The 14361-nt window shown below is 43.7% G+C and overlaps 1 protein-coding gene across 1 annotated transcript in view; it reads left to right on the forward strand.

Annotated features, from left to right (window-relative positions):
- The window catches only part of C1H12orf40 (chromosome 1 C12orf40 homolog), a 58279-nt gene that overhangs the window by 16593 nt on the left and 27325 nt on the right, over positions 1 to 14361 (forward strand). Inside the window, exons 2-4 of the mRNA XM_032891003.1 lie at positions 4139 to 4209; positions 9429 to 9462; positions 12038 to 12176. Coding sequence (XP_032746894.1) covers positions 4139 to 4209; positions 9429 to 9462; positions 12038 to 12176 — 244 coding nt within the window. The remainder of the gene's footprint in view (positions 1 to 4138; positions 4210 to 9428; positions 9463 to 12037; positions 12177 to 14361) is intronic.

Consider the following 14361-nt stretch of genomic DNA (forward strand, 5'->3'; position numbering starts at 1 on the left):
AGGCTGTGTGTTAGGGAGGCTCTTGAACAGTACTGGCCCACAACTGAGAAGGAGGTCTCTCACTTGGTACTGGGGACTTTGTTAGGTGGTTCTTTGGCTCTTGGTGGGTAGTTTTGTCAGCCCAGATAAGAAAAATTCATTAAAAGTTTCTTTGCATATTTATTCAAAGAATTACACGTGTTACATGGTTTTCCTTCTTTTTAAAAAGCAAAGTAGTTTACAGTATGATTCTGTATTCCGTTTCCAGACTTCTTGTTGTTGTTTTATCTTCCTTTCTCCTTCTGTATTTACTTCCCTGTCCACTCCCTAGAGAACCCCTCTTCTCATTTCTCCTATCAAATCGTTTGTACCCCTCTATTCCCTTTCTGTGGTTACCTGCCATATGACCCAAAAGACCCTATATTCCTCATTTTCTAACTCAGACTGCTTACACCCTGCTATTTTCCTCTCTTGTTCTCCAGCTCTCCCAGCTCCCCCAGGTCCCCTATCCTGGCAATGGTCCTGTTTCACCCATCTGTAGTTACTCCAGACTATATACTCAGGTCAGAAAAGTTTGAGCTAGGAGCCTCCAATAGAGAGAACTTGGGACTTTTTTGGGGGGGGGTCTTATCATTTAATACGATCTCTTTTATTTCTGTCCCTTTACCTGTTCATGCTTTCAAATGTACCACATTTTAATTACACATTTGTTGCTTGAAGAACTTTTAGGTTCTTTCCATTTCCTTGATATTGAGGACAGAACAGCAGTGGACATGGCAGAGCAAGTGTCTAGGGAGTAGGACGTGGAGTCCCTTTGTCATATGCCCCAGAGTGGTATACCTGGATCACAGGTAGATTTATGTTTAACTTTCTGAGAGAATTCTATAGGAATTTCCACAGGGACTGCACAGGTTGCAGTCCCACCAGTAATGATTTGAGGGTTCCCTTCTCCCAATTCCATCAGTATTTGTTGTTGAATATTTTATTGATTTTACCATTCTGATGAGAAAATAAACTTTCAAAGTTCTGGTTTATATTTTCCTAGTTGATAGCAAAGATAAATATTTTTATATATTTCTCTTTTTTTCTTCTTTTGAGTGGGTTATGGGCTCTGGTACAGATAGTTCCACAATGGCTACCAGTGAACAATCCAGTATTTGTTCAGTCCATGAACCTGGACATCTCAGCTGGTCTTCACTATGTGCTGGGATCCTGAAGACAGGCTCTAATTACAGTGAAGAAATGGGCTTGCCAACAAGAGCAGCAGGGAGAGAGAGAGGGAGAGGAAGATGGAGATGGAGAGGGAGAAGGAGGGAAGGAGGGAGGGAGAGGGAGGGAGAGGAAGAGAGAGGGGAAGAGAGAGAGAGAGAGAGAGAGAGAGAGAGAGAGAGAGAGAGAGAGAGAGATGTGAGGGAGAGGGAGAGAAAGGAGAGAGAGGTAAAGAGAGGAGAGAACATCCCTTTTCCGTGTCCTTTATCTAGGCTGCCACCAGAAAGTGTGACCAAGATCAAAGCTGGATCATCTCACTTCAAAAGATCTGGATTAAGGTTTATCTTCTCACCTCAAAAGTTTGTTGTTAAGAGTCGGTCTTCCCACTTTGAATGATTTAATTAAGAAAAAACAATCCCCTCACAGGTGTGCCCAGCCTCTTGCGTTTTACTTAATTTCAGATGTAGTGAAGTTGACAACCAAGAGTAGCCACCACAGGTCACCTCTTATCAACTTGACACAAACCACATCTCCTTATTTTGTGATTGATTTCCAAATGAAAATAATAACTGGGTCACAATAATGTAAAACATGATGTAATGATCCCATGCACAATTGCAAATGCATTATGTATCTAACCAGGTCATAATTATGTCTAACATCTACAGCTGCAAACATACTATACATTTAGAATGTGTGGCAATGTCTCTTGAGAGGCATTCTTTTAGTATATCAAACAAATATAACCACTTATATTCTCTCAATTGATGTCACATCTCATAATAAAGAAATTGAGGAAAGAAAACACAGATATCTGTACAATGCATTCTTATATGACAGAAACATTCTTGTCAGTTATAACTCATTTCTATAACGAGTCACATGGCTTTACTGTTATTTCTAGCTGCATTCCTCAACTACCCATTCTGTATTTCTACCATCCTTGGCAATACTTCATTCCTGATGGGTTTACGCCATTTCTCATCTTGCCTGGATTAGGCTTCTGTAGTTTTTCATTAATTACAGGACATAATAGCACCAAGAAGTGCTCAGAAGGATGTCCTGTACTCCAGACACAGCCTTTCTCATCTCCATTGTGAAGAAGCAATCTACTTCCTCATGGTAATCTGGATCAATCACTCCTCCTCATGCTGTTATCCCTGTCTTAGCCTTTGGCGTAAGGACACCAGAAGCTCAATGTGGCCAGGGGAAGTCTGAGCTTCCAGTTCAATGGAATACTTGTTGTGTTTCTTGGCAGGAGCACACCTCCTTCTGGAACCAAAATTTCTAGTCCGGCAGAATTTAAGGTCACAGAAACAGGAAGGGAGAATTTTCCTGGTAGATCACAAGGTGTAATAATGAAATGGAAATATTCCCTTTTCTACCTGTTGATTCCTGAACCCATGGATCCAGGCTATTGGAAAAGCTGTACCATATATTGGACACTGATTCAAAGCATATGCACGGTCTGGAGATACCTGCCGTGAGCTATCCATCCTGTTGCTGCCTGATTGGCACTGAACTGTGCCGTCAAAAGGCCGTTACATCCTTCTGTCAGTCCATCTGCTTCAATATGGTGGGAAATATGGTAATAGCAGTGGATTCCATGATTGGGGGCACACTGTCTCACTTCTCTGTGAAGTAAGTTTATTAGGTAGAAGCTGTCTTAGAGTTTCTATTGCTGTGAAGAACCATTATGACCACAGCACCTCTTACAAAGGAAAGCATTTAATTGGGACTGGTTTACAGTTTGTGAGGTTTAGTCTGTTATTGTCATGGCAGGAAGCATGGTGACACGCAGACAGGCATGGTACTGGCAATGTAGCTGAGAGTTCTACATCTGGGTCTGCACATAGCAGGAAGTGACTGCTGCACCGGACATGGCTTGAGCATCTGAGACCTCAAGTCCACTTCCTGTAATCACTTCCTTCAACAAGGCCACACCTACTCCAACAAGGCCACACCTCTAATAGTGCCATTTCCCATGGGCCCATGAGGGCCATTTTCTTTCACACTACTACAGAAGCAGTACTGTTTGGAACACCATGACACTGGGTGAGTCATTTTGTAAGTTCACAGATGGTAGTTTTGATAGAAGCATTAGATTCAGTGACCAAAATAAGTATCCACTCAGTAAAGACATGGTACTGTGCTTCCCGTGGATGTAATGGTCCAATGGAGTGAAGCTGCCACCAGGTCACTGGCTGGTCACCTCGGTGTGGTGTTCTATGTCTGGCTCAGTTTTGATCTCTGCTGTTGCGTCATCTGTCACTTAGCAGCAGCTGTCACCTGCTCTGCCTTAGGGGGTGGCAGTTCATGTTGTCAAGCCCATGGATATCCTCCATCTTTGCCACCGTGGCCTCTTTGTTCATGGGTCCCTTGGGCAATGACAAGGCATGGCTGAGGAAAGAGGCTTTTTATTGACTGGGTCATCCTATCTACTTAGTTATTGAACTTCTCCACTGCTGACGAGCACTTATATGAGTCACAGTATCTTCGTACCCTTCACCCATCTGCAGGGATCTGTCCACAGGATTCTTCCCCAGATGTCTTTCTTAGCAATTGTCCAGTTATGCTGACAATCAAGCTAATCTATTTGCTACAGCTCATGAATCAGCAAACATCTGACCATTTTTCTAATAAAATGTAAGACCAAGTACACTGACTAGAGGTCCGCCCACTCTGAAGATGTGACGATTCACTTCCCCAGTCTCTTTCAGGATTATCCCAGAGCAGGGCTGTAGCTGTCCATTTCTGGGTGACGCCTGCGTAATGTGCAGAACCATCAATAAATCGGGCCCTAGGCTTCCCTTCCCCAGTCATGAAACCTGCCCCTGAGATCAAACTTGGGAATGGAAGACAGTAGATCATGAGTAGAAACCATAGGCATTTGAGGAGCTCCATGTTGCTTGCTTGTGTCTTCAGGACCTGCTAAGGCAGGCTCACGTAGACACTGCTTCTGTTTGATAATGGGCTGCTTCGGTGCACATCCTGTTTGTGGCTTGGTGGGTCGAATACCCAGCTCAAGATGACAGCTCAGGTTGCGTGTTAACTTGGTGGCCCATTGTCAAATGGTCAGTTTCAACTAAGGCCCAAAGGCTGATGAAGGGCTCTTTAAAGGGACAATATTTGTCTGCGTATGATTGTAGAGCTTTGATCCAAAACCTCCAAATTTTCTTCTGTGCTTCTCCTCTAGGGGTTGCCAGTGGCTTCAGATAGCATTCCAGTCTGCTTCTACTGCTTCAAGTGCTCTTAGATCTCGGGGTCATGTGAGTAGCCTGGTAGAGCAGCCCGCACAGGAGCCTGGGACTACTGAAGACCTTCTGTTCCAGGCCCATTCAAAGCTAGCAGTTTCCGAGTCACGTGGTGTACTGACCAGAGTAACACACCCAAGGGAGGAGTGTGCTGTCTCCAGAATCCACATAGGCCCACTAAACGTGCTTCTTTCTTGGTGGCGGGAGGGGCCAGATACAATGACTTATTATTTATTTTAGAAGGAATATCTCTGCATGTCCCACACTACTGGATGCCTAAGGGTTTTACTGAGGTAGAGGGTCCTTAAAGTTTGGTTGGGTTTATTTTCATCTCTGATGTACATATGTGTTACTGACAAGTCCAAAGTGATTACTGCCTTCTGTTTGCTTGGTCTAATCAGCACAATCTTAGCAGTCTAGTAATCCTGTCAGTCTAGTGGACCAATGGGAAATTTTGGGGAAGAGACAGACTATCAAGATATCTTCAAACTCACTCGTGCCATGGGCAGGGAGCACTGTAGGGTTACTAGATCCTTGAAGTAAGGCTGTGAGGATAGACAGCGGCCTTGCCACTGAGCAGTTGCCTCTGGTGGTCTTTATGGACAGCATTTGTTAGCTCAATGGCTGCATCCCACGTAGGAGATGTGTTGATCTGCTCGAGTGAGGGCACTGCGACTGATGCAGCCTGCTGTGGGGGTCAGTACTTGATACGTTTTTGCGAGGTGACTGTCATTCTCCAGGACCCATCCACCCGTCCTCTGCACTGGCCAGATGGGAGAGTGGTGTGGAGCTACACCGCGACGGCTGCAGTGACTCCTGCAGTCCCTCCTGGGCTGTGGCAGTGCCTTTGACTCGCCGTTTTCCTTGACAGAGGAAGCACCCGTGGCTTCCATTTGACTTTTTCCAACCGTAATAGCCCTCATTCCGTAGGTCAGGGAACCAATGTGAGAATCCTGCCAACTTCTAAGTCTATCTATCCCAATTACACATTCTGCAACTGGGGAAATAACTAACGGATTAATTTGGGAACCCCTGGACCCACTGTGAGTTGGTCATACAAAACGCCATTGCCTGACCTTGATAAGCCCCTACTTTGTGGGAGAGGGAAGTGCTTCTTGGGGTCTACCAGAATCGTTGTCAGTTCTGAACCAATAGACCCTGAAAGTCTGATTTTTATCCCTTTCTACCCTATCTTTGTAAAACGCCTTGGGTCTTTCTAGGGAAGACAGAGAAAGACTAACAAAAATCGTAAATATTTTATCAAGCTCCTGTCTCAGTGGAACCCGTCCATCCCTTCATCCAAGGGGTTCTGGATCTTTAAGTTGGTTCAAGTCTGGAAATTGGTTCACAGAGCAAACTTTCCTTTTGCCACAACCTAGTGGGGTCTCTATTTTGTTTGAAAAATTCTCTGGTTTTATAGATCAAACAGGAATGCAGTGGGATCTTTATATATTCCACATCTGGAAACACCATGATGGACGAGCCATTACCAAAGGTCCTGCCACCACAGAATTCACTTTGCCTATGCTTCCATTACCGGTCAGGCCGGTGCCGACATTGCCCTTCCTATGTTGCCTGTTATAGCTGTAATCACCTTCCCTTTGTGATTCAGTGCCGTCACCTGGCCTCTGCTACCTCAGAGCCGTATTAAACCAACTGCACTGAGTTCATCTTAGAGCAGCAGGGTCTCACTAAGCTCTGCAAGCAGGAGGGTGTGAAGTAAAGCCCTTCAAGTGGTCTTGCACCATGGTCGCCATTTTGGATTTACAGGGTTAGTGAAGGGCATGTCTTCTGAGCCTCCCCCTTGTGGAGCATTAGACCTCAGAGCGTGTACCCACCCACGCTAACATTGCAGTTTCCCGAGCTTTAAAATCCCATCAGCAACACTAAGCCAGGGATATCTGGCATCTCCAACTCCTTTTCAATATGCCATCTTTTGACACATCCTTCAGCCAACCATTAAACAAACGTTGACACCTTTTAAAATGTGTGAGCTTCCATATTAAAACTACCCACTCAGTGGGCCGATATAAACAAACTGAGCTGGTCCAGTTTTATGTTCCCTCCCCGTTATTCCACACCCTTAAAACCCACTCCCAGACACACTTCTCAGACCTCTGCTTGAATGAACTAGCAAACTCCTTAGGATCTTTACTACTGTGGTGCACCTCATGGACTGCGCTTTCTACCCCCCCTGCTGAGCTGCTGAGCCTGTATTGGTTACAGTGTAAAGGAAGCAAGTGGTGGGCTCGGATGGACTCCAGTATTGTCTTGCCTGGCATTTCCTTCAGGGAAAGTCACTTCAGACGATGAAGGGTTATTTTCCCTAGTCAAAGACAGAAAAGGCAACATTTCAAGGAGTGGGCTTGGGAGTGCACCTTTCTGCTAAGGATGGAGACACCAATTCTCTAATAAACTCTTGAGAATCCCTGGGTTCAAAGCTCTCAGCTTCAGAGTCCTCCCACACACCTCCATCCCAGGTTACAGGACCCCATTCTTTACCAATCAATATCTTTACCAATCAATATCTGACACCCTCCAAGGCTAGGACTTGAATTTTCTAACCCCCACAGTGGTGCTGTGGGAGGGTTTGGACATGAGGGATGAGGTAAAAATCATAAGAGCAGAACCTTCATTGTTAGGATTCTTGTCTTTACAAAAAGCCAGCCCATCCCTTTGCTGTGTGAACAGAGTTTAGAGCACTCATCTGTGAAGCAGAAAGTGGGCATCTGCTAGGTGTGTGTCTGCACAGCTGCCAGAACTGAGGATTTCTGTTGTTTGAGTTTAGGCAGAAAAGTACATTATCTTTCCTGTTCATCCTAAAGATCGGGGCTGACAGCCCTGTAACTAACGCCAGATTGCGGACAGAAGTGTAACATGTTCACTTTACCCAGTTTCATGTGACTCAATAAACTTCAGTACTGAAGACCCCAAACCCAGAGAAAACCATTCATTGGCACCCGTGAAGAAGAATGATTAGACACAGAAAGTGTGGCTTAATAACAACAGAGGGTAGAAACCATAAGACCTTTATGAAATTCATAGGCAAATTGTTGGAACTGGAAAATATCATCCTGAGTGAGCTAACCCAATCACAGAAAGACATACATGGTATGCACTCATTGATAAGTGGCTATTAGCCCAAATGCTTGAATTACCCTAGATGCCTAGAACAAATGAAACTCAAGGTGGATGATCAAAATGTGAATGCTTCACTCCTTCTTTAAAAGGGGAATAAGAATACCCTTGGCAGGGAAAGAGAGGCAAAGATTAAAACAGAGACTGAAGGGACACCCATTCCGAGCCTGCCCCACATGTGGCCCATATATATACAGCCACCCAAATAGACAAAATGGGTGAAGCAAAGAAGCGCAGAAGTGTAGATCGCTCCTGAGAGACACAGCCAGAATACAGCAAATACAGAGGCGAATGTCAGCAGCAAACCTCTGAACTGAGAATAGGACCCCCGTTGAAGGAATCAGAGAAAGAACTGGAAGAGCTTGAAGGGGCTCGAGACCCTATATGTACAACAATGCCAAGCAACCAGAGCTTCCAGGGACTAAGCCACTACCTAAAGACTATACATGGACTGACCCTGGACTCTGACCTCATAGGTAGCAATGAATATCCTAGTAAGAGCACCAGTGGAAGGGGAAGCCCTGGGTCCTGCTAAGACTGAACCCCCAGTGAACGTGATTGTTGGTGGGAGGACGGCAAGTGGGGGAGGATGGGGAGGGGAACACCCATAAGGAAGGGGAGGGGGGAGGGGGATGTTTGCCTGGAAACTGGGAAAGGGAATAACACTCGAAATGTATATAAGAAATACTCAAGTTAATAAAAAAAAAAAAAAAGAATCCATAAGACCTGTTATTTGAGAGTCTTCTATGGACTCTCCTTGTAGCATTCTTTCCTGTCTGGTATGAGAAAAGACTGCCTCTAAATTGAACGTGTACTCCACAATCTATATCAAACAACAGAGATCAGAACATTTCTCTGATAGCCAGCTCTTATATAAAAATCTATTATATTTCTAGACATATGGCTGACCATATAGAAGCAGGTTCTAGTTTCTGAGGTCTGTGATGAGGAGAATAATCGCAGTCTCTGTGATGTGCTGTGTGGAGAAATGGCAGAAATAGGAAGGCAATGAGGAGAAGGTCTGAGGGAAGGCTTTGCTTTTGAGGATTGATTTCTTCAGTCTTATCATTTCAAAGCAGCACACCGTGGGGTGTAGGTTTGTGCGTCTCAGTATCAGCTACACAGTTGTGGTACGTTTTTATAGCGACCCACACTAACTTAGAGTAGGCATTTCCTTCCTTCCTTCCACCTTTCTAAGAGCTGAGCGTCACAGGCAGGGCTGTGTGGGTGTAGGCGGGTGGGCTACTGGTGAGCTAAAGCTGTGGTCAGAGCCATGTTCCCACCATGGTGCTCACCATACAGAACAACTCTGCAGGACAAGGTGACCCCAGACTCCTGGTCTTCCTGCCTCAGGATCCCAACTACTGGGCTTACAGTGTGTGTCGTAATACCCAGTACTGGGATAACTGGTGCATTAATACAGGTGGAGTTGCTCTGTCAGTACACTCCAGAGTTCCTTCAAGCCTGAAATAACCATGTCCTTTGTCTCGGTGATGTCCCAAGGGATATCAGCAGAATGTTGAAACGTTAAAGAAATTCAGAGTAAATGGAGCTGTTGACCAAGATTGTTATCAGATGGGAAGGGTTCAGTAATATGGCATTTCTAATGCATTCCTTATTTTAAATCTCAGATTTATTTTGCCTTTTATTAATTATTGTAATAGTTTTTATTGCAGTTTGGACTTCCTAAGACATTTATGTGAAATATTACACTCCAGAGATTTTTAAAAATATTTTCATATTTGTAGAAAATATTACATTGATAAGTAAATTTAGAATTTACTTTTAGGTTTTCAATCGAAATGGCAATTACTGTATGTTTTATCCTGCTTATGTTTTTAGGACCAGGGTTCTGATAAAACAAGAAAGAAGAAAGCAGAAGGTAAGGGTATTATAATCTGAGTGATGTTAGCCCTCTAATAGCAAACACAGCATTAAACTTCTGAGTCACTCTTTAGTATTAGTAAATCCACTGCACACCCAAGTATAGGGGCATCTTCTGTATTTGTAGCAAGCACAGGGAGGTTGATGTGTGTTCAAGCTCAGCCTGGGATACACAGTGAGTTCCAGCCGTTCAGACCTCCGCAGCAAAACTCTGTCTCAAAAAAGCACTAACTTAAATACGACTGAAGATAATTTCATTTTTCCTTATTCTTTTGAACATTTATACTTGGAGAATATACTTAAATAATTAGGTCATTGTTATGAATAAAATGAGAGAGAATGAATGAGAGGGAGCATATGCAAGAGGAACCCTAAAATTTCCACTAGTACATTGGTAGCATGAGCCTTAAATTGTGGCTCAAGTGAGAAAGACACAAGTGCCTCAGCAGAGAGAGTGCGTCGACTGCATGCAGTTGGCGTGGGTCACTCTTAGGTCTGTGACCCTGAGCAAAACAAGCATCTTACAGAAGAGTGTAAGCACCGAGATCCGAATGCTGCAGATTCTGAAATACAGAGAGGGCCAGAAGGAGGGGACCCAGAATATGCTCAGAAAGACAGAGTGCGAGGAAAGGGGTGGTCACCGTGAAAGCATGGAGAGTTGCCCTGTGTGGATCTTCCTTTTCCTCTGAGAGCTCTTCAGTCTCAAGGACACCTCACCTTCTGTTCTTTTCCCAGTTTGCTGTCCTGTGCAGTCTTGTTCCGCCTAGCATTCTCAGTCAGACTCAGCTTTAACTTGTCCTCATCTTCTACAGAGCTAGCCAGTCTCCTCAGCTCGGAACTCCTCCATGGCTTCCTGGCCTGCTCTGTAGGCTTCTATCTCTCTCTTCTGATCTTAGCCAAAAGGCCGAGAAGCGATCTCTCTCTTCATTTTAATGCTCATTTGCAAGTTGAAATTTGTTTCCTGGAAGATTTCTGCCTCTCTTTAGGTTGTTTTCTAGTGGATTCTATCAAGGCAGACTTTCTCAGAAAAACTGAGCCTGATCTTTGTAGTCACACACTTTGACTTTTTAGTGGCCGGAAATTAGGAAGCAGCGTGGCAGCTAAAGGAAGAAGCAAACCTGTTAGTCAGTGTTCCTGGAAGTAGAGGGGCTCGCTTCCTTTTCCGTCTGTTCCGTTCTCCACCCTCCTTTTCTCCTGCACACGGACATCGTTATGCTGAGGCTGACACAGACTCATCCATGTGTTTTAGAAGCAGTCTCTGTACTCCTGCTCTCCCCATCTCTGTACTCTTTCTCTCCCCATCTCTGTACTCCTGCTCTCCCCATCTCTGTACTCCTTCTCTCCACATCTCTGTACTCCTGCTCTCCCCTTGCCCGCCCTCCACCCCTAGTGTATGTACCCTCTCCTGCCACACCAGCTTGTGCTGTCCGCCTTCAGAGATAACATCTCAGTTCTAAGCAGCACCAATTATGAGACCTAAGAGACTTTTCCTTTCAAGAAGGAAAAATGTTTTCATCCTACAGAGTCTGTTAGTTTATTATTGAACTGCTCATGGGGTGACATTTTTGAAGATACTTTAATCAAATGTAGAATTATAGATCATTCAAATGAAGTGTGTTTGTTTTTTATGTTTGGTTCATCATGTTTAATGGGATATTTACATTTTTGCTTGATATTTTTCACATGTCTTACTGGTTTTACGGTGTTCATCTAATTTTTTTAAGTTTGGGAAGGTGTCACTGTCCCCTCTTGATCTTTTGTAAGTATTATTTTTCTTGGATATTTTATGTATTTACATTTCAAATGGTACCCCTTTTCCTCTCTCTCCCTTCCCCCCTCCCCCTGCTTCTATGAGGATACTCCCCTTCCCACCTCATTGCCCTGACATTGCCCTACATTGGGATTCAAGCCTTCACAGGACCAAGGGCTTTTCCTGCTATTGATGCTGGACAATGACATCCTCTGCTACATATGTGACTGGAGCCATGGGTCCCTCCACGTGTACTCAGTGGTTGGTGGTTTAGTCCCTGGGAGCTCTGGTGGGGTCTGGTTGGCTGATATTGTTGTTCTTCCTATGGGGTTGCAAACCCCTTCAGCTCCTTCAGTCTTTTCTCTAACTCCTCCATTGGGGTCCCCTTGTTTAGTCCAATGGTTAGCTGCAAGCATCCTCATCTGTCTTAGTAGGGCTCTGGCAGAGCCTCTCAGGGGACACCCATGTTTGGCTCCTGTCAGCAAGCTCTTGTTGGCATCAGCACTAGTGACTGGGTTTGGTGGCTGCCCCTCTGAATTTTCAGTGGCACTTTGCTTTGTCTTTGAGGGTTTTTTTTTTTTTTCAAATAAAGGGCAGTATGTTATTTATTATAGAAAAATGTTTTGCCTGCCAGGTTTCAAGTCTTTAGGCAAGCTACAAGCTATCATAACTGATTTTGCTTCCCATGTAAACGGGGATGTGCTGTCTGAAGTGTGCTAACATGCAGTTGGTGACACAGTAGCCTCAGGGCATTTTCCTGTTTGTGCTTTGCCTCGAATTGTATGGTTGTGAAATTAATACTTTAAATTCTTAATTATTCTAGGAATACTTTGAAAGAAATAAGTTAAAATCAAAAATGAAATTACTAGGCGTTTTCTCACCTGTCAAGAATCCTTCTGTCAGTTTAGACATCCTGAATCTGTATATGGTAAATCAGATATCTTCCAAGAAGGAAATATCGGGTAAGTCTTTCAAAAGCATTTGTTTTAATCTCGATGTGGTAATTTATAAAAATGTCTACCTGTCTAATTGGGTAGACATTTCAGAACTCAAACATATGGAAAATCTATTTTAAACCTTTGTTGCCTTTTAAAATTATACACTCAACCAGTATTTGAATTAAGATCTTTTCTTGTTTTATCCATTTTATTTTTAGGCTCTGTGTGTGTGTGTGTGTGTGTGTGTGTGTGTGTGTGTGTGTGTGTGTGTGTGTGTGTGTGTGTGTGTGTGTGTGTGTGTGTGTGTGTGTGTGTGTGTGTGTGGTGTATGTGTGTGTGTGTGTGTGTGTGTGTGTGTGTGTGTGTGTGTGTGTGTGTGTGTGTGTGTGTGTGTGTGTGTGTGTGTGTGTGTGTGTGTGTGTGTGTGTGTGTGTGTGTGTGTGTGTGTGTGTGTGTGTGTGTGTGGTGTGTGTGTGTGTGGTGTGTGTGTGTGTGTGTGTGTGTGTGTGTGTGTGTGTGTGTGTGTGTGTGTGTGTGTGTGTGTGTGTGTGTGTGTGTGTGTGTGTGTGTGTGTGTGTGTGCATGTGCATGTGTGTGCGTGTGCTGGCGTGCATGTTTATTGTATAAAATTAACTTGTTTGATATTGTTAATTTATCAGGGAGTTATTTTAATTATGATATTATTTCTAGGCAAATGGTCACCAAAGTTTAGCTTGAAAGAAGAAAATAATAAATGTGTCATTATCTCGTACTACTTGGGAAATTTGTACAGAAGAAATAATTAAAAGGTTTTTCTCTTAGTGACTTCTCCTGTCTTTGCAACCTGAATGTCTTATGCACTTCCGGGATATTAGCTGTAAGAGTCTTGTACTTCAAAATAAAACTTTTTTTGTCAGACAGTTTGACTTTTCCACTGAAACAAATCATTTTTCTCTTTAAAGGAATCTTGGATTATTTTCCATGTTATAAAAACTGTAAAAATAAGAGTATAAAAACCGAAACAGTTTGGGGCAGAGGAGTTGCTCAGGGCTAAAGCACTGTCTGCTCCTGCAGCAGACTCATGCTGGTCCCCAGCACCCACTCGATAGCTCACAAGTGTCTGACTCTAGGTTCAGGAGGTCTAACACCCTCTTCTGGACTCCGTAGACTCCAGGCAGGAAGACATTCATACACAAAATTAAAACTAATCTTTAAAGAGGACAATTTTTCAGGAAAGGTCAAAGTTGATCAGTATATTAGTATCTCCCCATTTACTTTCACACATTTCTTCTCTCCATGGATAAGTACTTAATGATGTTTCAGAAGGAGTAAATATATTATCCATCTTTTTAGTATAAAACATTTTACTTTACTGATAAACTTATTTTCATATTCCTTGTCTATCGCTAGAGTCATGGTTGAGGCCTCAATATAAAGACATTTATTTAATAACTTTTCTGTAACATCAAAACCTTCATTAGGAAATGAATGTCCAAAGAAATGGTTAAACCCGTGTCTTTTTAGTGCTAAGTGTGAAAAAACCATGAATATCTGTCGAGAATCATGAATGAATCAAAGAGGGTGACTCAATTGGACTCAAAGCTGAGCTCATCCGAGTCTGTCGAGGTCTCCTCTGAGGTCCTGAGTGTTCAGAGTGGATACTGACCACGGTGCATTGTACACAGTCTTAGGCTCAGTCCCAGCACTGCATCCCGGACAAACAAAGACTTTGTCCTTCAGGTCTACGAGGGGCACCTCTCATAGGAAGCATCTATTGCCTCTTAGGGACAGGTCACAGAAATGACCTCCTGTGAGAAGAAGGACAGGCAAGCTTGTTCTTCCTCTTTCTTCAGCTTCCTCAAATGCCAAGGTAGCACATTTGGAATGTGTTACAGGCTGTGTCGCCTCCTTCCTGGGCTGACACCCATTCAACCTGTGCTTCCTGAGAACAGTTATACATACTACGCACACGGGTATCAAAGAGAAAGCAAGACGTCATTATGACGTGGTGGCTGCTCATGGCAGACATTCCAAAGGCAGGGCAGTGGTACACCGTGTCTCAGAGACCTTGGCTAGGAACTTGGACCCAGTGATATTATTTCTCTGGCAAGTGGGAAACCTCATCTTTCAATTTTTCTTCATCAGGAACGATTAAAACCTGGTCCTAAGAACCAGTAGTTTTCATGCTCAGTTGACCCATACGGATCCTTTCTCTCCTTCCAAATGTTTC

This window comes from Rattus rattus, chromosome 1, assembly GCF_011064425.1.
Source record: "Rattus rattus isolate New Zealand chromosome 1, Rrattus_CSIRO_v1, whole genome shotgun sequence".
Taxonomy (NCBI): Eukaryota; Metazoa; Chordata; class Mammalia; order Rodentia; family Muridae; genus Rattus; species Rattus rattus.